Source organism: Pristis pectinata, chromosome 15 (assembly GCF_009764475.1).
Source record: "Pristis pectinata isolate sPriPec2 chromosome 15, sPriPec2.1.pri, whole genome shotgun sequence".
Lineage (NCBI taxonomy): Eukaryota > Metazoa > Chordata > Chondrichthyes > Rhinopristiformes > Pristidae > Pristis > Pristis pectinata.
Genome location: NC_067419.1, coordinates 25,666,519 through 25,694,457, shown reverse-complemented (window position 1 = coordinate 25,694,457; position 27,939 = coordinate 25,666,519). Strand labels below are relative to the sequence as shown.

The 27,939-nt window shown below is 39.7% G+C and overlaps 1 protein-coding gene across 12 annotated transcripts in view; it reads left to right on the top strand.

The window, feature by feature from the left end:
- LOC127578488 (dedicator of cytokinesis protein 4-like) overlaps positions 1 to 27,939 on the top strand; it is a 719,988-nt gene that overhangs the window by 343,446 nt on the left and 348,603 nt on the right. Inside the window, exon 54 of one of the 12 annotated variants that reach the window (XM_052030591.1) lies at positions 339 to 3,117. The exons of the other annotated variants lie outside the window; for them this stretch is intronic. Coding sequence (XP_051886551.1) covers positions 339 to 369 — 31 coding nt within the window. The 3' untranslated portion in view covers positions 370 to 3,117. Of the gene's footprint in view, positions 1 to 338; positions 3,118 to 27,939 lie in introns of those variants that run through there. 12 annotated transcript variants of the gene reach the window in all.

The window sequence follows — 27,939 nt, the reverse complement described above, 5'->3', positions numbered from 1 at the left end:
AGTAACGAGAAGGAAGCATGTGCCGGATGGTGAGGGTCCTTTAGTGATGAATGCTGCCTTTTGAGGCATTGCCTCTTGAAGATGTTTTTAATGGTGGGGAGGGTTGTGCCTGTGATGGAGCTGGCTGAGTCTATAACCCTCTGCAGCCTCTGGACCTTTGGAAAGCTATCAGGGATACCAAGAGGCAATACTGACTCAAAATAGAGTCCCTGACCAGCCGTCAGTTATGGCAGGGTTTACATGCCATAATAGGCTACAAGACAAAGTCGGACTGCATAGTTAACAACAGCGCATCCCTTCCTGATGAACTTAACGCATTCTATGTGTGTTTTGAACAGAAGGGAAGTGGATTGTCACCATCCACCCTGACAGCCTCCAATGCAGCTGAACGTGTGATCACAGTGGAGGATGCAAGATCAGTCTTCCGGAGAGTGAACACGAGGAAAGCACCTGGCCTAGATGGTGTCCCTGACCGTGTGCTCAGATCTTGTGCTGATCAGCTGGCAGAAGTATTTGCGGACATATTTAACCTCTCCCTGCTTCAATGTCACCTGTTTGAAGAAGATCACTATCATCCTGGTTCCGAAGAAAAGCAAGGTAACATGCCTCAATGACTACTGACCATTGGCTCTGACGTCCACCATCATGAAATGCTTTGAGAGGTTGGTCATAGCACACATCAACTCCAGCCTCCCAGACAACCTGGACCCACGGCAATTTGCCTATCGTCAAAACAGGTCAACAGTGGATGCCATCTCCCTGGCCCTACACTCAGCTCTGGAGCATCTGGACAGTAAAGACACCTACGTTAGACTATTGCTTATTGACTACATCTCTGCCTTCAATACAATAATTCCAAGCAAGCTTGTCACCAAATTCCGAGACCTAGGACTCAACACCTCCTTCTGTAACTGGATCCTTGACTTTCTAACAAATGGACCGCAATCAGTGAGGATAGGCAGCGTACCTCTGTCATGATTATTCTCAACACTGGTGCCCCACAAGGCTGCGTCCTCAGCCCTCTACTCTACTCCCTATACACTCAAGACTGTGTGGCCGGATCCTGCTCTAACTCCATCTACAAGTTTGCAGATAATACCACCGTTGTCGGCTGTATCTCAAACAGCGATGAGTCGGAGTACAGGAAGGAGATAGAGAGCTTAGTGGAATCGTGTCATGACAACCTGTCCCTCAATGTCAACAAAAGAGCTGGCCATTGACTTCAGGAAAGGGGGCGGTGTACATGCACCTGTCTTCATCAATGGTGCTGAGGTCGAGAGGGTTGAGAGCTTCAAGTTCCTGGGAGTGAACATCACAGACAGCCTGTCCTGGTCAAATCACGTAGATGCTACAGCCAAGAAAGCTCACCAGTGCCTCTAGTTCCTCAGGAGGCTAAAGAAATTTGGTTTGTCCTCTTTGACTCTCACCAACTTTTACCAATGCACCATAGAAAGCATCCTGTCTGGATGTATCACGGCTTGATACGGCAACTGCTCTGCCCAGGACCGCAAGAAACTGTAGAGAGTTGTGGACACAGCCCAGCGCATCACGGACACCAGCCTCCCCTCCTTGGAATCTGTCTTTACCTCTTGTTGTCTTGGTGAAGCAGTCAGCATAATCAAAGACCCCACCCATGGGACATTCTCTCTTCTCTCCTCTTCCATCGGGTAGAAGATACAGGAGCCTGAGGGCACGTACCACCGGATTTAAGGACAGCTTCTACTCCACTGTGATAAGACTATTGAATGGTTCCCTTATATGATGAGATGGACTATGACCTCATGATCTACCTTGTTGTGACCTTGCACCTTATTGCACTGCACTTTCTCTGTAGCTGTGACACTTTACTCTGTACTGTTATTGTTTTTACCCGTACTACATCAATGTACTCTGTACTAACTCAATGTAACTGCACTTTGTAATGAACTGACCTGTACGATCGGTTTGCAAGACAAGTTTTTCACTGTACCTCGGTACAAGTGACAATAATAAACCAATACCATACCAGGCTATGATGCAACCAGTCAGAATGCTCTCTACTGTACACCTATAGAAATTTGCAAGAGCCTTTAGTGACACACCAAATATCCTCAGACTCCTAATGAAGTAGAGCCATTGACGTGCCTTCTCCGTGATTGCGTCAATGTGTTGGGCCCAGGATAGATCCTCTGAGATGTTGACACCCAGGAACTTGAAGCTGCTCGCCCTTTCCACCACTGACTCCTCAATGAGGACTGGTGTGTATTCTCCCGACTTCCCCTCCATGAAGTCCACAATCAATTCCTTGGTCTTGCTGACGTTGAGTGCGAGGTTGTTGTTGCGACACCACTCAACCAGCCAAACTATCTCACTCCTGTACGCCTCCTCATCGCCATCTGAGATTGTACCAACAACAGTGGTGTCATCTGTGAATTGACAGATGGCGTTTGAGCTGTGCTTAGCCACACAGTCATGAGTGTAGAGAGAGTAGAGCAGTGGGCTAAGCACACATCCTTCAGGTGTGCCTGGTTGATTGTCAGTGAGGATGTCACAACTTGTCAAATGATGGATGTTATATAGAATGTTTTATAAGTGGCAGTAATTGGGTAATTCCATTGGTAACTATGTTGTTATAAGTGATCTAAATTGAAGCATGTTATTGAAACAATCTATTTAAAGCACAGAAAAAATAAAATTTATGAAAAAAACTACAACATACTTTCCCAGTCAAAGCAAGATATTTCCCCAAGATGCAGGAAGTGGAGGGTATTTGCACAAGATTTATGTACCTCTATTTAATTTCAGTTATTTATACTCACTGGCTGATACAGAGTTGTCTATAGAGACCTGGTATATAGAAACCATAATTAAATAGTGACAAATGGGGAAAATGGTTCTGAAACAGGTGTGAATGGATGCTCTCCCATTTTAGACATTGAGATTCAAGGGAAAATATTTCCATTTAGGCAATTCCTTAAATTCCATATAACAGCAATCACATCTGGCTGCAGAATATTTTCCATGAATCTTAAAAATCTGGCTGTTAAACCCCAGCATCATTTCATTTTCTCATATGTTATTGAACCAGAATTGGTCCTAGATCCAAATCTGAAACTATAATGTTGTCATCTGGTAAGAGTATAGGTGCTAAATGTGGATTTCTCTAATGATAACAAAGGCTTTTTGGCATTCTATAAACCATACCAATTGAACTATCCAATTAGTGGATCTGCATTAATGGCATAGTCTCCAATGATTGCATTTTGTGAATTCAGAAATACTATTAAATACTAACTTGTTAATAAAAATGTACTTGCAGCAGATAGTTTCCTAAGATTTGGCCTATTTTCTTCAATGCTGTTTCTTTTATCAAAAACTTGATTTTTAGTTTGGGGCGATCTGTTCTAGGATTGGAAGAACACTTGCTGCAGATCTTTGAGGTGGTTTACTATGAGAATGATTCCTCAGCAATATTGCATAGATAGACTATGCAACTGTTGGAAATCAAACACATTATTCATTGGTGTTGAAATGTAGCACAAATGTTGTATGGCTGAAATGTTAGTATCTTCAGTTGGAACAACCTTTGGCTGGAGTGAAATGTCTACAAACAGCTACAAATATTTTCCAAATCCAGAAGTTAGAGCCAGTATGTGTTGACATTTTTGCCTTTTAACAGGTCCTGAAGAAGGGTCCTGACCCAAAATGTTGACTGCCTGCTTTTCTCCACGGATGCTGCCTGGCCTGCTGAGTTCCTCCAGCATCATCGTGTTTTTCTTCTAGGTTCCAGCATCTGCAGTCCTTTGTTTCTCAAGTATTACAAGTCATTCATCTGACCCATCAGGTCTTTAATGTCATCTCATTTCCCAAGTTTAATCAATAATAGCATTGGGTATCACATTAAGCCTTTTTGGGAGTTGCCTGCCACACATTATGAAGGTGGTGGTCCACATCTCATTTGTAGTGCTGCTAATCCAGTTTTGTTTGTCAGAAATTAAAATGGACGATTCACTCAGGAAATTGCAGCCTTTTTATTCTGACACATTGCTGGATGCCAATTCCGGAATTTAATCAAACTCTTTTTCAAAATCCTTTGGTAAAGTCATCTACCTAAATACTTTTTGGTTGCCTTATGTTATATTTCCTTAGTCATAGAACATAGAATATAGAACAATACAGCACAGGAACAGTATGCCTCATTTATCTATCCAACCTCAATTGTATCAGTCACTCTCTTAAGCAGCCTGTTCACTTGTTTCATGCAGGAGTTGACATAGCACATAGAAAAGTAGACACATGAACATGCCTTTCATCCCAAGTCTTTGCTGATCATGAAGCCAATCTAAGTAATCCCAACTGCCTGTACTTTGTCCATATCCCTCCATTCCTTGCCTGTTCATGTGTCTGTCTAAATGTCTCTTAAGTGTTGCTATTGTAACTGCTTCTATCACTTCCACTAGCGGTGCATTCCAGGCACCTACCACTCTCCGTGTAAAATAAAAACTTGCTTTGCACATCTCCTTTAAACTTTCTCCCTGTCTCCTTGAACTTGTGCCCTCTAGTATTTGACATTTCTACTCTGAGGAAAAAAGACTGACTACCCTATTTATGCCTCTCATAATTTAATATACTTCTATCAGCCTGTCCCTTATCCTCCTTTGATTGAGAGAAAACAATCCAAGTTTATCCAACCTCCCTTTGTAGCTAATACACTCGAATCTAGGCAACATCTTGGTGAACTCCTCCTGTATCCTCTCCAAAGCCTCCACATTCTTCCTGGAGTGTGGCAACCAGAACTGCGCACAGTATTCCAAATGTGGCCTAACCAAAGTTTTATGAAGCTGCAATGTGACTTCCCAGCTTTTGTACTCACTGCTCCAATTGAAGAAAGCAAGCATGCTGTTCACTTTCTTTACCATCCTATGCTCTTGTGTTGCCAATTTCAGGGAGTTAAGGACTTGCAGCCCAAGATCCCTCTGTACATCAATGCTCTTAAGGGTCCTGCCATTTACTCTATACTTTCCTCTTGTGTTTGACCTCCCAAAATGCATCACCTCACACCAGATTAAACTCCATTTGTTGAATAATTTTTTACAATGGGAGATGATTTTTGCACACAAATTATCTTGATGACTTAAAAGTTATAAATCTGTAGTTCTTTTGTAATATGTAACTGTATTTAGCAAAAAAATGGATTTTAATGTACAATTTTTTGTTTTCAAGAGGATACAATGAAAAATTAATGTGAACAACTGGAAGGAATTGCAAAGAAGAGATCATGTTTATAATAGTACAACAAAGCTGAAATTTCCCTTATTACAATTATATTTTTGTTACAAAAGCAACTCGAATAGGAGATGAAGGGGTGACCTTTTTGAGGTGTATAAAATCATGAGGGGAATAGAGAGGGCTAATGCATACAGTCTTTTTCCCAGGGAAAGGGAATCAAAAACTAGAGGGCATAGGTTTAGTTTGAGAGGAGAAAGAATTAAAAGGAACCTGAGGAGCAACAACTTCACACACAGATTGGTGTGTATATGGAACAAGTTGTCAGAGGAAGTGGTTGAGGCAGGTATGGTAACAACAGTTAACAGTGACTAGGATGGGTATATGTATAGGAAAGGTTTAGAGCGAAATGGGCCAAACACACAGTTTGATGGGCATCTTGGTTGGCATGGATGAGTTGGGCCGAAGGGCCTGTTTCCATGCTGCATTACTCTTTGACTCTATGAGTACTGAAAGTGCCAACAGCTATTTGAAATTCTTGTCCTTTTTTTTCTACCAGTGCTTAATATTGATTTTCTCTTTCTCAGGAAAAGCAAGCAAATGAAAAGATAAAGCATTGTACCTTGAACTATTTCCTGACCTTGAGTGTTGCAAGGCAATGATCTTCTATTTCAATGTTGCTCTGCAACTCATCACTCAAAGATAATTGAGACAATAGTTCTTTTGTCTTAAAGTATGTGATAGAAAAATAGAAAATGCTGGAAAATTTGGCAAGGCAAGCAGCAACTGTGGAGAGAAGAACAGTTAACCTTTCTCGTTAATGGCCTTTCATTATCATCAGTTCTGATGAAAGGTCATTGATCTGAGACATTGACCTGAAGTTTGCAGAAATTGTGAATCAATGACACATGACACTCACTGCTAACCTTGAAGAAAACCTCTCCACAAATATCTAGTGATCTGTTGCTGTCAGGCATCAGTTCAATTGAATCTTCAGTGTTGTCATTAAGCCGGATGAGCATCCAATCACATGGAAGAACTCTTGTAGACTGCAAATTAAGAAGGCATAATTTATTAACTTTTAAGAAGGTTTTAGAATGCAAAATAAAGATCGGAGCAAACACACGTGATTAAGATAGAAGCTAAAATGACTTAAAAATATTAAAATTCATCACATTTTTTGATGGTATACATTGCAACCAATGTTAATTGGTGTTGGAGGGAGGGAATGAGGTGTTTTCTTTGTCCTGGATGGGGTTGTTGAAGCTGCACTCATTTACGTAGGGGAAGGATTTGTCTTGCTACAGATTTCTATTATGCAGATGGGGAATGGTCTGGTTAGCCAAATAGAATGTATCACGTTGAAGCTAAAGGAAGCACAAGTTGCAGAAATTGTAATTAATCAATGGAATGCACATGGATGTTTGATAAAATATGTTGTTTTGGGATTCTGGTGTTAGGCATACGAATAATGTGACCTGTCCAACATAGCCAACTGTTTATGACTAGGGCCTCAATACTGCAGAAGTTGATCTGGGAAGAGGGAGAGGTAGTGAATTTTGGGGGGGACATACTGATATTAGTTTGCTTGTCCTTCCATTGAATTTGGAGTGGTTCTCAGAAACAGTAGTCAAGGTCCCATTGTAACGAGTCATGAGTTGCACTCAGTCGACAATGATGGACAGGCCGCATTGTTCATGTCCCAACACCAGACTCCTGAAACAGACACTTTGTTCCAAACTCTGTCATGAGGAGAGATTAGTAAATGAATAGAGGAAAAGATTCAAGTGTATGCCCAAAGGTGCTTTGAAGAAGTGCAGCATCCCACTGACTCCTGGGAATCTCTGGCCCTTCACAGCTCAAAGGTGAGAAGTAATATTTGGCATGCTCTTGAGAACCTTGGAACACACAAATGCCCTGTTTAGGTAATGGAAGAGCAGATCCACCTTGCAAAGTACCCAACTTGCAAACTGCTGGCCTTGGCCACTGCCTGCCAAAAATGTGGAAAAATCTGAGGTTCCCATATTGACTTAAATAACCATAAAATCAGAGTGTAAGTGAGTCATCTCAATCATGAGAGGCTTTCTAAGAAGAAGGTGTTTTGGTGAGAGTTTGGCAAGCAACATGTCAGTGAGGTCCAGCTGTCAAAGTCAGCCAACATTCCTAGAAAGTCAGAGCAGAAGTAAGTCATCCTCATGACAGATTACTTAAAAAGGTCCAACAAGTGCATATCTCTCCTTCAATCATCTTTTAATAAACACCTGTGGCATTGCCTAACAAGGGGAAGGTGGTGTTGTTTGTTTCCCTTTTTTAAATTGTGTCAAGTTAAGTTTAATGGTTAACGTCACTTTCACATCTTGTTCATTATTAAGACCTGAGGGTTGATTCAACCGATCATTTGTTTCAAAATGATGGGACATTATGGGTAAATGTGCAGTGGGTTGAAGAGTGGTTGAAAGCCTAGTTAATGCAAAGAGATGAAGGAGAGAACTGCAGGATTTCATTTGCATTTCCTCATACTTGGTGAATGTTCCCAGTATCAGGCATCCCTGGAGCCTTGGGCAACAGTGTAAGTGTCCCATCTGGTTATGTTTTCCACAAGTTCATCTTTTTCCTTCCCTTACTCTATGTTCTTCTCATCCACAATGACCAAGGTGCACCCTTATCCCCTTCTGTCTACACACCACCTTCTTGTTTTTCTCTTCCTAGGTCATAAGCTGTTCTCATTGCGTCACATCATTGTTGCTGTGGAGCATGATGCTGTGCTGCCAAATGCATCATGATCTTGTCAACTTGAAATCCTTAACAGCTGAAACAAAGACTGCATCCACACAGGCACTCTTTGCCAGACATTGGCCAGAAGAAACTGAGACAATAGCTGCAAGGATTTCGAAGTGCTCCCTTTACTGCTGTTCAAACCTGTTTCATTTCCTTGTGACCTATTCTGTCCCACATGCCTACCATCTACCCCTGATTCTACCATATGGATATTTACAATAACCAATTTACCTAACAACCTGCATATCTTTGGGATGTGGGAGGAAACTGGAGCACCCAGGGAATGGGGAGAGGGGAATGTGGGAGGTGGGGAACCCACAGTCACAGGAAGAATATGCAACCTCCACACAGACAACACCAGAGTACAGGTTGGAGGTAGCAGCATAATCTGCTGTCCATTTGTTAAAAGAGTGTTATACAACTGTAAAGGTAATTGAACAAACTAATTTTCAAATTCTCTCTCATCAAGTTAGTTTGCAATAAGAATCACTTCAAAAATCCTGAAGTTGCTGTCGGTAATTCACATTTCCTCTGCCATCTGTACTTTTGATGCTTTCTGAAAGGGTATCAAGAGAAATTGCTTGAATTTATGAGAACCTAAGGTATTTACAAACCAACCCTTTTGCAAATTATCCTGAAAATCTTAGGTCCAACCTCTACAAGGTGTGAAAAAAGTGGTGAATGGAAGACAGGTGAACTTGAGATATGGACCTAATGTCTTAATATGGGTCAAGTATGCCACATTGCATAAGCACTGGGTGATTACCAATGGATGGATAAATGGGGAGGGAAGGGGAATGAAGAAGTCTATTGACAATTAAGATTAGATGCTGCCTAAAGTTGTGAGGAGTGATATAAAGTTGTACACTTGACAAGGCTTAAACCAAAAGCTGAACCAAAAGAAGACTAGCAAATTGTTCACTTTTCCTAATGTACTTTGATCATTAAATCACTTTCTACCTTTCATCCAAAGAGTTGCATCTTTGAAGGGGTTCAGGATATGGTTTATGACTGTCCATTTCCCACAGTTTTTTTCTGTGAAATTTACATGGAAGATACACAGCGGCTCAGACCTTAAGCTATTACTATTCAGCAGCAGATCTTATCCATGGTAATCATGTTTACAGTGAGAAGTATCTAATTTGTGACCCTTCCTTGAGAATTGGGTGGCAAACTGATGCAGCTAGGAGAACTGCTGCCTTGCAGTGTCTGAGACCTCCGTTCAATCCTGATCTCCAGTACTGTTTGTGTGAAGTTTGCACATTCTCCCTGTGACCACGTGGACTTACTCCAGCTTCTTCAGTTTCCTCCTACATCCCAAAAACGTGGGTTGTTAAGTTAATTGATGATTGTAAATTATCCCTGGTGGGGAGGTGAATGGTAGACTATTGCGGGGTGGGGGGTTAAGTTGATGAGAATGTCGGGAGAAAAAATAAATGCTGATTAGTATACGATTAGTGTAAAAGAGTGGTTGCTGGTCAGTGCAGACTTGGCATACTGAAGGCCTGTTTCCATGCTTTATGTCTCCATGACTCACATCAGAAGAAGATTACATTTAACATTACGTAGCATTCAGATCTGACTAGGAGATTTTGGGAATTGTTGTCCTGAACCATGTAACAGGTTAGATTATTTAGACTAGTGTTAAGATGCATAAATGGTCAGTAATCAGTATTCTCACATGGCCTTGGTGTGATTTTTGACAAGTATAGTTACATTCTCAGCAAAGCTGTAGTCAAAAAATGACAAAATCTGCTCTGATGTATGATAAAGTATTTTCAAGTATCTGTTCTGCATGACCTTGTCATTGATAGCAACATGTTCACAACAGAACATTTTGTGTGTGGTATGCATAAATGCTCTTTTTATGTAGTTTGTGATATAAACTACAAGATATTCATAAAATAAATTAATCTGTTCCTTCAGTCATCAAACTTATCTTTTTCTCAAGATCAAAGGTCATTGACCTGAAATGTTAACTCTGCTTCTCTTTCACTGAGGCTATTTAACCTGCTGAGTAGTTCTAATATTTCCTGCTTTTGTTTCAGATTTTCAGCATTTGCATTATTTTGACTTTGTTGCTTCTGTGCTTCTAAGTTTCACAACTGGGGAATGAATTTTTTATTCAGTCGCTTATAACTGAACCTTCTTTATCTTCTCTATATTGATTCTCTTTCTCTGTCTCATCACTCCTTCCTGTCGTGGAAGCTATTCCTGTGAATTTAGTTTTTATTCTAAACCATCTCTTGGGAATAGTGATCTGGGTCAACTTCTTTGGCTTAAAAGCATTTTTCATTCACAAAAGTGAATAGAATGTCAAGATTGTTGATGAATGTGGTGAAACAGAAAGTTGCTTGGTAAATAAAGTAATAAAATGTGAAAAATTATAGTCGGAAGCAGAAAATTTATTTTACCAGTTTCTGGAGTGGTTTTAAATACAACCATCAAATCAGGGAAGTAATTTAGGCTTCCTTTATATTTTCTCAGCGGTTTTAGTTAAAATAGACTGTTAAATTGATTAACTGCCTGAGGGGGAAAAGGTTCACAGATTAATGAATGAATTGTTGTATTAAGATGCTGACATCATAATGATTGAATGCATTTAAATTTACACACACTAGTTTATTGTTGTTCAATATTCATCATAGTCAGCAAAAAATATGCATCCTACTATTATCAGTAATTTGATTTCGACACAATACTGTTTTAGCAATGATAAAACTGTATAGTGTGCATTAAAGTAACGTGAAACTGCTGTCTGTTCATAGCACATTATTGACTTAATGTAATTAGTTGTGTGCAGATTTGTTAAATTTTTGTTGAAACCTTCCAAAAAACCATAAAGATCAATAGCGTGGAAGTGTCCACATTTGGTGAGAATGCCATTGTCACTGTTCAGTTAAGAGAAAAGATGCCAATAGAAAAGGCCAAGAGGGATATGGGCCAAACACAAAATGGGACTAGCTCAGACAGACATTTGGTCGGCATGGACAGGTTGGGCCGAAGGATCTGTTTCCATGCTGTATAACTCTATATGTGATGTGAAGTGTTTCCTGTACACATTATTTCAAACAGTTGAATTCTGGACAATATGAAGTTTTGCTAATAGTTTTGTTTTAAATCATAAATTGTGACTATAGTAGTATTTACAATGTAGATATTTTTGTTTATATATTACTTAGGATACAAATTAGTCACCTAGTCTTAATACAGTCAAAGTGTGACCCTTTCAATAGCATGTGTAGTTTAATAGGGTAGATAATGATTTCCTGTTCACTTGCTATTGATTTTCTTTTGCATACTTATTTGTTAACAGAATGCAGCTTTGCTAATTTTGTGTCTTGAAACACACACTGCACAAATCAGTTGAACTCCTGTAGAATGGACATTCTCATATTTACAATTTTGCAAAACCAAAATTAATTGGATAAGACTGCTAATCTACAGTTAATTTTGTTTTTTTCTTGGTTTTACAGCTTTCTTCGTTGATTATGCTTTTGAATTGCAAATACATAATATCTGAATCTGTGAATTATTTATAATTAACACAGTTACAAATTATTGAGTTAATCATATGCCTTAAGAAAAATGAATAAATTGTTTTGTAGAGTACTAACTGCAGGGACAGTTCAGTTTGTCATATTTCCCTGGTGTGCCCAGCTTCATTTTGGCCCACCTGCCACATTGTTATGGAACGCTTGCTTGCTGGTATATTTGTTGCAAAACCCCACCACCTTCCCCCATAGCTACTTTGACATGGACCCTTCCACCCGTGACCTGCAAACCGTAACAACGGAGAATAAGAAAATGGTGGTTTTCAAAAAGAAATTTTACGGTACTCTGAAGGCCAAACCCGGCCTGCCATGTTTCCCTGGAGCCGTTTCAGGCCACTTAGCCTATCGCAAGTCCCTGGAAACCTTTTATCTGATACCTTGCAATCTCTTTGTTGGACCATTGAAGAAAGCAAAGTGATTTTCATTGGTCTATTAAATTCAAAGACAAAGTGCTTTCTGTTGTTTAACAATATGATTAAAACTGCAATTAACACTCGATTTTTAAAAAATTACTTGACATCTCATAATATCACGTGAATATGGCTAAATTATTGATAACTCTAACTTTATTCTGCTTTGTGAAAAGGGAGACTATTTAATGTGAAATGAGAGAATGTATTAAACTTAACACAATTGCTATACTAGAATTTAATAAAATGCCATTCAGAGAAAGGTGATACAAGCCCTTTATATTGAATAAGCTCCACTGGATGACTGGTCTATTAATATTTTGAGTTCTTGCTGCAAATCTGCAAGTGTATTTATAAGCTGAATATCACTTCTGCCTGCAGAGCTTCCTTGATGGGTTTGTAAGTGGAAATCTGCATTGGTAGCTTTTGTGGGCAGTCTGACTGCTCAGATAATTTGTGATTCAAGAGAGTTGTGACTGGCTGTTCCAGTACTTGTATTCCTATAGATCAGACTAATGTTGTTAATGTTGGACTAGCTATTAGCAGTAGAACTTTTTAGAAAGTGCATTTCTATATTGTCTGTGATGCCAAAGGACTTCCTCGGGATTTTGCAATCAGTGGAATACATTTTGAAGTATTGTTACTGTTGCAGTGTGGGAAAAATATCACAGGATTTGCACACAAGCTCCCACAAATAGCCCTGTGATAATGATCAAATAATTCTTTATTATGTGTTTTTGAGGATAATTATTAACCTGGGCACAGGAATTAACTCCCTTGCTGAGAGGTCTGTAGTGTCTATCTGAAAGGGCAGAGGGTCTTGGTTTAGCATTTCATCAAAGTGGTGGTACTTCTAACAATGCAACACTCCAGAGTGTTCAAGCCTCTGGTGAAATCTTGAACTCACATCCTTCAACTCAAAGGAGAGAGTGTGACCAACTGATCCACAGTTGACAATTTTAGTAGGAAGGTCAAAGTGATTGTCATCAATCTCCATTACAAAGTTTGTTGCCTTACCATTAACTCCACTTCCCCTCTTTGGCAGCTGCTTGAAGCTGAATCAGACTGATGACAATTTTGGTGTTTAATCTGAGCCCATAAAGAGCAATAGGCGACAAATCCACACCAAAATTCTGAGGATCAGAATTAATCTACACTTGGATAGGCAGGGATTAATCAAACAGTCAGCATGGTTTTGTTAGGGGATGATCCACATTGGAAGTCTGTGACCAGTGGTGAACAGCCAGGATTGAAGGGAAGATCTTTACTGTTTGTCATACACAGTAATGATTTGGATGTGAATTTAGGAGCTATAATTAGTAAATTCACAGATGACACTAAAATTGGTAGTGTTGTTGATAGTGAGGGGGGTACTCTTGGGCAATAGGATGATATTGATAAGTTGGTAAAATGGCCAGAGCAATGGCAGATAGCATTTAGACCTGAAAAATGTGAAATGATGGATTTTGGGAGGACTAATAAGGCCAGGGATTTCTGAAGAACTGAGGGAGCTCTGGAGGTAGTAGCACAGGTAGATAAGCTGGTTAGGAAGGTATTTGGGATACATGCCTTCAATAGCCATGGCACACAATACACGAGCAAGGAGGTTAGAATACAACTATATAAAACATTGGTTAAGCCACAGCTGGAATACTGTGTCCAAATTAAAGGAGGGATATGATTGTACTGGAGAGGATGCAGAGGAGATCCACTAGGATGTTGCCTGGGATAGAAAGGTTGGATAGGCAGAGTCTGAAGGGGAACCTGAATGACGTATACAAAATTATGAGGGGCAGAATATGGCTGGATAGTGGGAAACTTTTCCTATAGCAGATCTGTCTAAAAGTGGAGGACATTTGTTTAGAATAAGGGCTAAGAGGTTTAGAGGGAATCTAAGGAAGTTTTTTTTTCACCCAGAGAGTGGTTGGAAGCTGGAAGGCACTGAGGAGTGACGTAGACAGAAACTCTCACAACATTTAAGAAGATTTTGGACAAGCACTTGAATAGGCATAAAGGATTACAGACCCAAGTTGTAGAAAATGGAATTAATATAAATGAGTATAATGTAGGTGAGCATGGATGTTGTGGGTCAACGTGCCTATTTCATTGACCCATGATTCATGGCCATTAATAAGCCTACCTATTTCCATCTTTGTAACATTGCCTGATTCTGGCGCTCCATGCGTTTGCTTGCTGCTGAAATATTTGTTCTTGTCTTTGCTATCTTTACATTTGCTTATTCCAACACACCCTAGGCTTTTGTTCTATCCTCTCTAAACATGAAGTCATCCAAAACTGTGCTGCACACATCTTAGCCTGCCTTGTCCCATTCACTCATGTTTGATGAATTATACATCTCCCAGTTAAGCAATGTCCCTACATTAAAAATTTTATCTTGCTTTCAGTTACCTCAGTAGTATTGAACTGTAAGATAGCTGAGCTCCTCTCTAATTCTGACTTTTAAATATTTTTAATTAATGAACACTTCTGGAATGAGTGGTCCATTAATATATTGAGCAACTCCTGCAAACTGCACCATCATTGGTGGCATTATCTTTAGCTGCCAATCCCCTAAGCTCAAGAATTCCTTCCTTAAACTTCTCTCTATCTCAACCTCTTCTTTGGTTTTCCTTCTCTAAGATGTTTGTTAAAACCTACTTGCCTGACTAAGTCCACCCTAATTTTTTTTTACTCTATCAAACAAAGTTTGACACAATGTTCCTTGGAGGAGCAGCTTCTTCCCCTCTGCCATCAGATTTCTGAACGGTTCCATGAACACTACCTCATTCTTCCTCTTTTGCACAGTTTGTTTATTTTTGTTACTTATAGTAACTTTTTTATGTCTTGCACTGTACTGCTGCTGCAAAACAACAAATTTCACGACATGTGTCAGTGATAATAAACCTGACTCTGATTCATGATGGTTTGCTTCATTAAAGGCACATTTTAAGAAGTTGTTGTTGAGATAGCACAACAGCATGATGCCATCATGGTATAAGGTAAAAGCTGAATAACTCCTGCAGGAGATTTTAAATTTATGGGAATGCTGCAGAACCATTCATTATTTTGACATTGTGCCTATTTGATTTGAAACCAGTTTGGTGAAAGATTGCAAGTGAGCCATATCTAATGACTTTCAGTTTTGCATGCAAAATTTGGTTATGTATTGCCCTAGAGTACTTGGGAAAGAATCTAGTTATACAGATCTTTGAATTTCTAGTTATTAGCTAGTATCTACGTGGGATTATAAATTTGGCTTTGATGTATTGCTTCGTAAGTAGAAGGTTTGTGCTGGGACTACAGTTGGAACCTTGATAAATTTAAGTACTTCTTAGTTAACACAGGAGATGTAAGAAAGTAGGAGCCGGGGTCAGCCTTGCCACCCAATGAGCTTGCTCTGCTACTCAGAAAGTTCAGGGCTCATCGATCTTTGATGTCAACCTCATTTTTCTGCTTGATTTCCCTATAACCTTTGCTTCATCTGTGGTGCAGAAGATCAATGTCAGTCTTGAATGTACTTAATGACTTAGGATCCTCTTCTCAGTCTTAAGTGGTTAATCCTTATCCTCAGAATGTTGTCTCTGGTTCCGGTCTCTCCCACCAGGGCAAACACTCCATACAATCTTCTATGTTTTAATGTCATCACCTCTCATTGTTCTAAACTGCAGAGTTAAAGCCCTTCCTGCTTAATTTTTGCTCATAAGACAAACCCCTTCATCTCAGAAATTAATCTCGTAAACCTTCACTATTCTGTCACTAAGGCAAGTGTATCCTTCTTTAAATACAGCGATTAAAAGTGAATGCAGTACTCCAGATATGGTCTCGCCAAAGCCTTCAACAGTGTCCTTACTTCTGTACTCCACCTCCCATGCAATAAAGGTGAACATTCCCTTTGCTGTCTTAATTACTTGATGATGCACCTGCATGCCAAGAGGAACAAGAACACCAAGATTTCTTAAAACACCAACAATACAATTATTACATCATTTAATTAATACTCTGCCTTTTTAATCCACATACCCAAGGAGATAACCTCACGTTATGCTGCATTTACCATCTTTTTCCCCACTGAATGAACCTGAATAGATCCTTCTGCCGGTCCTTTAAATCCACCTTGCAGCTTCCTTTCTCGCATGTGTGTGCATCATTAGAAAACTTGAATAAATTATACTTTGTCCCTTCACCTCAGTCATTAGTGTAGATTGTAAGGAGCTGAGTCCTCAGGACTGACCCCAGAGACACTCCACTATTTGACTCGTCTATTTCTATAACATTAATCGTTAATCAATTCTTTATTCATACTGATATGTCACCCTCAAAATCACAAGTCTTTATGTGGCAGATTACAGAATGCTTTCTGGAAATCCAGATACACAATCTATTGGTTTCCCCTTTATCAATCCTGTGACTTATATCCTCAAACAACTCCAATAAATATGACTTTTCCTTTCATACAAATCATGTTGACTCTGTCCATGTTATCCTCTTCCTTACCATTTCCTTAATAATGGAATTCATTACTTTCTTGAGAATTGATGTTGAGTTAATTTAACTGCAGACCCCTGATTTCTTTCTTCCTTCTTTCTTGAATGGAGATGTAGCATTAAGGTTTATAGCAGCATTTTTTGATTGGGGCAATGGAAATTAAACTAGTGAAAACTATCTTTATGGATACATTGTAAGAGTGTGACCATTCTTGCTTTTTATCTTGATGAATTTGTTTTTTTCTCATACTAACTGTGCTGAACTGCTGGCAAAGGTTTCTTTATGCTGGAATCATTGCATCAATGAGCACAGTTTCATACCTTTAAAACAGCAAACATTCAGTTAGAGATTGCTGTTGTTCTTGATCGCATGAACAACCAATCTAAAAAGTTGAAAATGCTGGAAATACTAAACAGGTTAAGCAGCACCTCTGCAATGAAAACAGATAACATTTCACCTTGAAGACCCTTCATCAGAACTGGGAAAGTGAGAAATTATAGTTTCAAATTGTAGAGAAGGTAGGGATGGATAGGACAAAGGGAATATCTCTGATGAAGTGAAGCCGTGGTTGTCATGGTGATGCACAGGGAGCGTCTGTGGAGGGAAATAAACGGTTGACATTTAGCGTCGAGACGCTTCATCAGGACAGTCTGCTGACAGTCTCCTGGCCTGCTGAGTTCCTGCAGCATTTTGTATGTGTTGCTGATTGATAGATTAATGAGGCCTGTTACAGAGAGGGGAAACAAACAAAAGGACATTCAAAAGCTGTTGCTTAGAACTAAAACCAAAAGGAAAATGTTGGAAATGCCCTGCAGATTAGGCAGTATCTGTGGAGTGAGAAAAATTGAGTTAATATTACAGATGGATAGCCTTATAGCAGTACTGTCTAGTTCTGATACAAACAGAGAATTTCTTGAATTCATTATTAAGTCCTGAAGGCTGCAACATGCCCATACAACAGATCACATGCTATTCTCCAGCTTACATTGGGCCTCACTGGGACACTGCAGGAGGCCACTGACTCAGCATGCAAGAGAATTGAAGTGCTAGCAGGCTCAGGGTCTCCCCTGCAGGCTGAATTAAGTTGCTTCACAAAGTGGTCACCCAATCTTCATTTAATTTCACCAGTGTAGAAGAGGTGCATTGTGAGCAATGAATGCAATACACTCAAGTGCTCGAAGTGCAAGTGAATCGTCTCTTTACCTGAAGCGCGACAGTGCGTTTCCAGTTTGCCGTTTATATTTTAGATTTCCAGCATCAGCACTTTGTTTTGATTTAGTACATGGAGAGTTTAAATTTAAATTGTGCTTTAATGTAAAATGCTTGTTTTTATGTTCTTTATTCACGTACTGCCATTTGATCTATGCATTTGTAGTAGCATCTATGACACTAAATATAACTCCATGAACAATTTATGGTTGAGAAGTTGCTTTACTACATTTTAATGGCATTAGAACAGTTGTGTATCACCCTAACACATCTTAAAAGCCCATAACCAGCATGATCTTCTATTGCGTGGTTCCCAGAGCAACTTTTTGGATGCGGCGCAGTGCTGTGTCTGTTTCCTCACGTGCTGTTGTTTTGATCCTTTGCGTGTTGTTGCAGCTCCTTTCATTTAGACTAACAGCTGTGACCTTGGCAATCAGCCCTTAAAAGGCCACACCACAATCAAAGCTGCACTATTCCACTCACTGGGTGAATGGGTGCTGCTGGAATGGGAATTGCAGCATTGCTTTTGGAAGAGAGATTGGGTGAGTGTATTCTGAGCTCAGAGTGACATGGTCAGGCTCATAAAAAAATGTCACCCAGAGGAAACATGCTCTTTGTGCAGGGACCATGGAAACACTCCAGAGGTACGGCCAGGTTCTATTGGCAGCAGGATGCCAAGAAGGCCACTAGATGAAGAATACCATAGATTTTGAATGATTGCAATTTAGGGAAGCCTGCAATGCAGGCAAATATCTGTGCTGACTCTTTCTGCTCCTGTGGGCTGAAGGCAAAGTAGATAAAATCTTCTCTTAAGTATGGATGACCTTCTTAATACAGCAGTAGGCAGCAAACTGTGATGTGGCGGAGATCGTTAGCAGCAACTGTTGAAATGGTCTTGAGTCTAGGAAACTAAGAATGACTGTGAGTCTGCCCTCAATCAGCAAAGTGGTTTAGGAACATGTGAGGTGCTGAATTTGAGATTGTATGAGATTATAGGCAAAGATTTAAGTATGTGCGTTGACATATTAAATAATATCAAAGTCAAGTTACTCAGAGCCAGATGTTCTGTAAGTAACTAAGAACTGCCATGTTTTTAAGACCGATGAGGTTAAAATCAGGCTGCAGATAAATCTTGCATGTCACACTATTGTTGATGTCATTTGGAGAAATTTTATACTGGAAGATAGGTGCCAGCACACCAAAATCATGCCAAAAAATTGGCAGTTGAACAAAGGGCATTAAAACACCCAGAAAGATGTACAATATCCCAAATTAAATGAATTTTCAACTTTTTTTATATAAATTGTGCAAGGGAATTATCTTAATGGCTTTTCAGGGCAATTTATTTCATTTGGTGTCCGTTTGCTAATTTGACATTAGCCACTTCTATGGGCAATGTCTTTTTAATTTCATCTTTACTTCATGCATGCCTCGTTTGACATCGTTGTGCTTGGGATGAGAGCTGTATTTTCCCTTCATGAATCGGAATTGGATATGATCAATATCATGTTTTACAATGAATTAAGAAAAGTTAGGAATTCTTCATTTTGGAGTAGCTGGAACAGAGGGGGTACATTTAAGAGCCAGCATACACACATGATTGGGAATAATAAGCAATACAGCCGGCTGAGATGAAAGTCGAGTTTAGTGTCATTGGCACGAGTACATGTATGCACAAGTGCAATGAAAGATTTACTTGCAGCAGCATCATAGGGACACAGCATCAGAGTCACAACATTCACAAGAAAAACATAAACATAAATTATGCAAAATTATACAAGAAATACAAAATTATACAATTAGAACAAAAAACAACAAAGTCCACTGAGTGCAAAATGGTCATAGTGTTGCTATACTGAGGTAGTGTTTAGGGTTGTGCAGGTTGGTTCAAGAACCAAATAGTTGAAGGGAAGTAGCTGTTCTTGAACCTAGTGGTGTGGGACTTCAGGCATCTGTTCCTCCTGCCCAATGGTAGCTGTGAAAAGATGGCATGGCCTGGATGGTGGCGATCTTTGATGATAGATGTTGCAAGATCTTGATGGCCTGGATTCCCTCCATTGGGAATTGTTTGGCTGGCACCTCATTGTCACCCATGCCTTGTGCTGCTCTTGGCATGTTCTCCTGAACTACTCATTGAGCTAGTGTTGAGTAAGGGATATACCAGGTCATGAGGTAGATTGTGTAGTGTACATTTTCTGTAGCTGCTGATGGTCCATAGCACCTGTTGGATGTCTATAATTCCATACAACTCAATGTCCTTGGTGTGAAGATGGAACTTTTTTTCCACAAGGACTGTGTGGTGCCTATTTCTACGTATGCTACTGTGACTGATGCATCTGCCACAGGTAGATTGATGGTCAAAGTCAATTAAGTTACTTTGTTCACTCTCTATTCAGTTCCATTTGCAACTTTTCAAGAAATGAAGCAGTGTATTGCAAGACATGAGCAATGTAAGGCACAGGCAAATGGCAGGAAACATTTGAACACAAACATACCAGGAAATGATACATCTAATACATTGTGTTTAAACCTTGACTTTCAATGGCATTATCATTGTCAAGTCACCTACCATGAATATCCTAGGAGTAAACATCGACCAGCCAGGTAAAGCACTGCCACATAGCCAAATACTGAGTCAGCCAGATAAATAAAGTGGACCAAGTTGGAGGGTGTAATCCTGCAGTGAGTAACTTCCTGACACACCAAAGCCTTTCCACTCAAGGTAGAAAGCAGGAGAATGACAGAATATTCTCCACTTAAATGGATGAGTGCAACACCAACAACACTGAGGAAAGACAAAGCTGCCCATTTGACTGGCACTCCATCCCCCACTCTAAATTCCCTGCACTACTGTCACAACGTGGCTGCATGTGTAACCTTGAGAAAATGCACTGCATTTCCTCATGTTGGCTATTACAACAAAACCTCTCCCACCAAAAGCAGCAGGTACATAGGAAAACCACCATCTGTATTTTCCCCTCCAAGTCATACATCATATTGATTTGCAGACATATTACCATGTCATCATTATCATTGGATCACGATCTTGGAAGTCGCTACTCAACGGACTTGTGAGAATACGTTCACTGGAACAACTGCAACCTTTCAAGGAGGTGGCTGAGCATAACCTACTCATGGCATTTAGGAATGGGCAAAAAAATGCTGGCTTCTCCCATCCTGAAAAATGAACAAGTAAAAATTAGTGATAGGAAATTTGGGACTCCGAGGAAGTAGTAAACTTTTTGTCTGAGCTCCAATGACAGCATCCTGGCAAAGTTCCAATTTTGGAGTCCATGGGTGGAGCAGGAACTTGCTGCGTTCCCCAACAGTTGTGCGATGACATCTGTCCGCTGGGCCTGTGCCAGGTCAGTTCATTCGTACCAATGAAGGTGAATGGGTGTAAGGAAGCAGGTTAAATTTCAGGTGATTAATTTTTTTGAATATCATTGCTTTAATGTTTTTAATTGTTTATGAATGTTTTAGTGATTTAATTTCTTATTTTAAAATTTAACTTTGTAATTTTTTATTGTTTAATTGATTTTTAATAGTTTTTAGAATGTTTATGAATGTCCTTGGCAGTTTTGACAGCCGGCAAAGGTTAAAACATTCATAATGTTTTTTTTCCACTTGGCCCAGGAGTCCCAAATTTCATAACACATAGGAGACCATTCAATCCATGGGTCTATGCCAGCTATCACAACAATCCCATGACCTTTCACCCCTGCAACCTACTCTCTCTCACGTGCTCATCTACACTCCACTCTGATTCTTCTACCACCCACCCATACTAGGAGTAATTTACTGTAACCAATTAAGCCACCAGCCAGCATGCCTTGAAGGTGTGAGAGGAAACCAGAGCACATTAGGGAAGTGCATGCAAACTCCAATAGACAACTCAGGTTGCTGGAGCTGTGAGCCATCACTAGTTGCAATCAAAATACCCATTCCAGAGCCTTAATCACCTGTTAGTTGGTTCATCAGATGTCTGGTTCTCAGCACTTCATCAACTGAAGGGGGGTTGAGAAGAGAGACCATTTGTGGAGAGAAGTTGTTTCAGGTCATTGATCTTTCACCATTAAATTCTTAAGATAGGTCATTGACCTGAAGTGTTAATTTTGTTTCTCTTCGCACAGATGTTGTCTCATCTGCTGAGTATCTTAGATATTTTCTGTTATTTAGGTTTTCCAGCCTCTACAATTGCTTTTGGTTTTGTCTCACATTCCAAAGACATGCCAGTTGGTAACTTAATTGGTTACTGTAAATTACTCCTCATATCGATGGGTGGTAGATAAATTAGAGTGAAATGGAGATGGGCATATGAGAGAGAATGGATCACAGGGAATGGAATTGATGAGATTGCTGTCAGACCTAGCATAGACTTTGTGGATTGAATGGTCTCCCATGCCATGAGAAATATGAAATACTCAGCCTATTAATCCTTCCATTACACATCATAATTTAAGAATAGAGTACACCACTACCTTATTTTTAAAATTATTTTATGTGTATGCTCAAGGGAAAATTTGTAACTGGTAAGATTTCATGAACTGATTTGATCAATTTCTGGTTGGGAAGGATTTGCAGTCAAGACATTGAATAAGTTCTCTACTTTAAAAAGCTATCATAATATGATTTACATCTACTTGAACTTGTGCTAGGAGCCTTGATGGTATGGTAGTGTAGTGGTTAGTGTAACGCTATATAGCGCCAGTGACCCGGGTTCAATTCTGGCCGCTGTCTGGAAGGAGTTTGTACGTTCTCCCCTTAACTCCATGGGTTTCCTCTGGGTGCTCCGCTTTCCTCTCACATTCCAAAGACGTACAGGTTAGGAAGTTGTGGGCATGCTATGTTGGTGCCGGAAGCGTGGCGACACTTGCGGGCTGCCCCCAGAACACTTGATGCAAAAGATGCATTTCACTGTATGTTTCGATGTACATGTGACTAATAAAGATATCTTATTTAAAAAAAATCACTCACACCTTGGCACTACAGCAATATTACATGAAATTATATAGAATTTACAACATAGAAACAAACAGTGCAGTTGTTGATGCTCATTTTCGTCTTCCCTCCATCCCACTTCAAGTAACTCATCTTTTTCTTTCGCTTTCATATTTATCTTCTGTCCCTTTAAATGCATTTAAGCTATTTGATCCAGCTACTTCCTGTGGTAGTTAATTAATTTAATCAACCTCTGTATCAGTGCCAATTTTGTGCTTAACTCTTTCTGTAGGGGCTAGAACCTACGACCTTCTAAATCAGCACTGAGAGCCAAGCTGATAGTAGAATGAACAAAAGATGAAATATTGTTATGTTTTGTGTTTCAAAGCATTTGTATTAGTGAAAGAGAGCTTTTGTTGCATTGAACCACTTTCTGAAAATTCCAACTAATCTGCAGTTTTATAATTATCAAACCTGCAGAATATGGGCTGTGTGCTCTGTTGCCTTTATACAGATTGTCAAATTCTCTTTTAGTAAGGGATAACCTTAATTTTAAATAATATATTTGTGTGCATTTGTATTCAAAGAAATGTGAAAGAAAATGGGTGGGGATGGTGTGCAGAATAAGGCTGAAAGGCAGTGGGAAAGCGTGGATTGGATGGAATGGAGTTTGCACAGTTATGTGTGGGCTTTGGATTTTGGGCTTCAGCAGCTGAACAGAAGTTGGGCAATTTGGCCATTGAAAATATTCTGCAGGAAATGAGACCAAGGCCCAAGCAGATTGATTAAAAGATTTTTAACGAACAAAGGTGGTTTGGGAGCAATTATAACAATGTAAAAGCAGAAAATCTTGGAACAAGTTATCAGTGGACAAATTGGCACACGGGAATATAATTTACAATGTATATTACTAGTCTTGCAATTGCAGAAAAATTTGGATTAATATATCTAACTGCTTTTATTGAAAATATCAAGATTAGCTGTTCATGTACACGTGTAGATCCTGATGTCAGCAAAAAGTTTCACAGAGTAAAGACATCAGAAACCTAATCCTTATATATTCATTTTCCAGTAAGGAGGTCACTAGAGGAGACATAAGAGACTGCACATGTTAGAATCTGGAGCAACAAACAATCTTTTGGAGGAACTCAGCAGGTCAGGCAGCATCTGTGGGGAGGAAAGGAATTGTCGATGTTTCCGGTTGTAACCCTGCATCAGAACTAAGAGTGGAGAGGGGAGATGGCCAGTAGAAAGAGGAGAGGGAGAATGGTGAGGCAGTGGCCAGAGGTGATTGGAGGACCAATTGGGGGGGGGGGGGGGATGTGGGAAGGATGATGGGCACATTGAATCAGGTAGGGGAGCGGGAAGGGTGGAGTTAGGCAACAGAGGCAGGTGGATGATAGGTGGAGGCCGATGGAGCAAGGTGGGGGGAGGGGAGGGTGAAAGTGGAGATAGCTGCTGGAGGGAGATGAGGAAGAACACATAGGGTGCCAGTGCCGGAATCTGAGTCTGGAATCTGTCGCCATCTTCACCCTCTCTTCATTTTTGCGCTCTCAAAAATGTACGTTAACGGACAAAGCACAGGTCATTTGTGAGAACATTTGAAATAGAATAAAAATCCAATCTTACCAGAATCAGTGGTGTCATGAAAATCAGATGTAGGATATGAATTCAAGTCTGTTTCTGTCTTTTCTAAAGTAGAACACAGCAGTCCATTATCTCTAGATGTTATCAGTGTAATCTAATTTATCGCAAGAGAATGTATGGCTGTTTTAGTTTATGTCAAAGAGTTTTTTTAAGGTGTGAAGCTGTTGATCCTTCCACTATGGCTGAGTGGAGAGCTAGTTAGATTGTAAGATGTTTTAGGTTATTAATTAAAAACTAGAAAGAGTTTCCATTATTTTGAAATATCTCATAATAGTCAATTCTGACTGAAATTGAGCAAGATGTCATGCCTTCCTTCAGGCTAAGGCAGGTTCTTGCAGTAAGTCATGCAGACGTTGACATTAATTAAATTATTTTTTTATGAAGAGGGTACAAGTAGGTTTGTAATGCTGCATTGGCATGTAAGAATTGCATTTTCTATGCAGAAGAATTTTTGGTTATATATAAGGTGACCTTGGAAGGATTTCATCTGAAAGTTTTCCGAATTCAATTGCATTTCAATTTGGTGGGTAATCATAGTGTTGTAAAGGTTGAATTGCGTGTCTTTTTTAATAAAAAATCAGACAATATTTATTTGTAAGAAGATTTTTTATCAGTTAGTAGACACATAAATTGTTATATATTCCCACAGACAAGTTTATGTCTTGTGCATATGCTTAATGTATTATCTTGTACAGGTAAGTGTACAATTACTCTGCTGAGATTCATTAAATTGACGTTGGACATATTGGTCTCTGTTGATCTATAAGTAAATAGATGGATCTGCCAAAAGCAATTTTGGAGCTTTTTGATAGGATATGATCATCACTGGCAAGGCCATTATGCATTTCACATCCCTAACTGTCCTTGCAAAAGTGATGGTGAATTGTTGCCTTGAACTGGAACAGTTTGTGCTGCATTGGGTGGTGCATGGGTGGATGTTTCAAGTGGTGAATCGGGCGCATTTGAAATGGGCTATTTTGTCCTGGATGGCATCAAGCTTCTCGAGTGTTGTTGGAGCTGTACTTGTCCATGCAAGTATCACATTCTTAATTTGTGTCTCAAACGGTGAGTCACCAGAGTATTCCCAGCTTTTGATCTGGTCTTGAAGCTACAATGTTAATATGGTTGGGTCAGATAAACTTCTGGTCTTTGTAACCCACAGAATATTGTTGGTAATGTATTTGACAACAGTAATGCGGTTGAATGCTAAAAATGTTAGACTTCATATATTTTCAGATTTTTTCATGGCATTGAGTCCATGCCAGCTCTCAGAGCAAATCCCATCAATCCCACTGTCCTCTTATTTCTCTGCAAGCCTTTCTCTTTCACGGATGCCCAACAGCTTCCTCCAGTTCTTCTACCATGCACCTGATGATGGGGAAAATTTACAGTAACAAATTAACCAACCAACCCACATGTCTTTGATATCTGGGAGGAAACTGGAGCACTTGGCAGATAGTCATAGAATGTGTAAATTCCATACAGACAACGCTGGATATCAGGTTAATTGAGCTGTGAGGCTGCCTCACTACCTGCTGCACCTCACGGTTACCTATTGTTGGAGGCATAATTGTTACTCACTTCTTCAACTCAAACTTAAATGTTGTCCAAGTCTTTCAGTTATACTACTTCATTATCAGAGGAGATGTAAATAGAATTGAGCACATTGCAATAATCAACAACATCCCTAACACTGTTCTGAGGAACTCCTGCTGCTATTGCAATCAGTTGATTAAAAGAAGTTTTTATTAGATTCTGCTGTGTGTTTGGAGAGAAGATTTTAGAACATTGAACAGTACAGCACAGGAACAAACCTTTTGGCCCACGTTAAGCCAAACTAATTAGTAATCAAATGCTCAACTAAACTAATCCCTTCTGCCTACACAATGTCCATATCCCTCCACTTCCTGCACATTCATGTACCTATTTAAGAGCCTCTTGAACGCCTCTACCGTATTTGCCTCCATCACCACCCTGGCAGCACATTCCAGGCACCCACCACTCCCTGTGTTTAAAAAAAAACTTGCCCCACATATCTCCTTTGAACTTCACCTCCCCCCCCCCCCCCCCACCCCACCTTAAGTGCGTGCCCTCTGGCATTAGACATTTCAACCCTGGGAAAAAAAATTGGCTGTCTATTCTATCTATGCCTCCCATAATCTTATAAACCTCTATCAGATCTCCCCTCAGCCTTTGCTGCTCCAGAGAAAACAACCCAAGTTTTTCCAACCTCTCCTTATAGCACATGCCCTCTAATCCAGGCAGCATCCTGGTAAACCTCTTCTGCAGCCTCTCCAAAGCCTCCACATCGTTCCTGTAATGGGGCGACCATAATGAAACACAATACTTCAGATGTGGCCTAACTAGAGTTTTATAAAGCTACAATGTAACTTCCTGACTCTTGAACTAAGTTCCTTGACTTGTAAAGGCAAGCATGTCGTATGCCTTCTTTACCACCCAATCAATCTGTGCAGCTACTTTCAGGGAGCTATAGACTTGGACCCCAAGATCCCTCTGCACATCAACACTATTAAGGGTCTTGCCAATAACAGTGTACTGTCCCTTTACATTTGATCTCCCAAAGTACAACACTACATATTTGGCCAGGTTAAACTCTATCTGCCATTTCTTCACCCATATCTGCAACTGATCTATATCCTGCTGTATCCTTTGGCAGTTTTCTACGCTATCCACAACACCACCAATCTTCATATCATCTGCAAACTTACTAATCCACCCATCTACGCTTTCATCCAGGTCACTTATATATATCACAAACAGCTGAGGTCCCAGAATGGATCCCTGTGGAACACCACTAGTCACTGTACGTCAGCCAGAATAAGTCCCATTGACCACTTCACTCTGACTTCTATGGGAAAGCCAATTCTGAATCCAAATAGCCAATTCACCTTGGATCCCATGCATCTTAATCTTCCAGATGAGTCTCCCTTGAGGGACCTTGTCAACTGCTTTACTAAAGTCCATGTGGACAACATCCACAGCTCCACCTTCATCAATCAAACAATTTTGTTTCACTAAGTACTGAAAAATGCACTGTTTATAATGGGTGACAATACCTATCTAAGAGAATATGAAACTTATTCAACTTAACTTTTTATTTTGCCCTGATAATCTTTCTAAACAAAATAAACTCAAGTAATTTTTACAAAGTGTACTTCACCCATTACAGCCTGTCATTGAACGTTTACAGCATTATGTTTTGTTCAGACTTCTGTATTTCTTAATTTTGTTTAATTGTAAATTAACTTAAGTCACAGTTTGATCTCTCTGCATTTCAAATAAATTCAGTGATAGGGTGTGACACTGCTTAATTTTAATCAACAGATTACCAAAAATCATCAAAGTTGTTCATGTTTTGTTAAATTTGGGTTATGAAAAATTACAGGTTCAGTTTGTATAGGAAGGTACTTTTATAATGAAAACTTGCTAAAGAATCAGCTAGGTAGTAGTTCCACAAAAAATCATGAATTGTAACCTAGGGGAATACACTTTTCTCAATGTGTAATTATACATAGGTTGAATCAGCATGAATTAGCACTTTTAAGAACATCAATGGTCATTTTCTGTGATGTGGATGACTTAGTTTCACAAGCATTTATGAATTCTAATTTGATGAATTGTCACTATGCAGGAGGTCATGTGATACATCCTGTGACTTCACTCAGAAGCAAGCTTCCTAAGAGTATAAA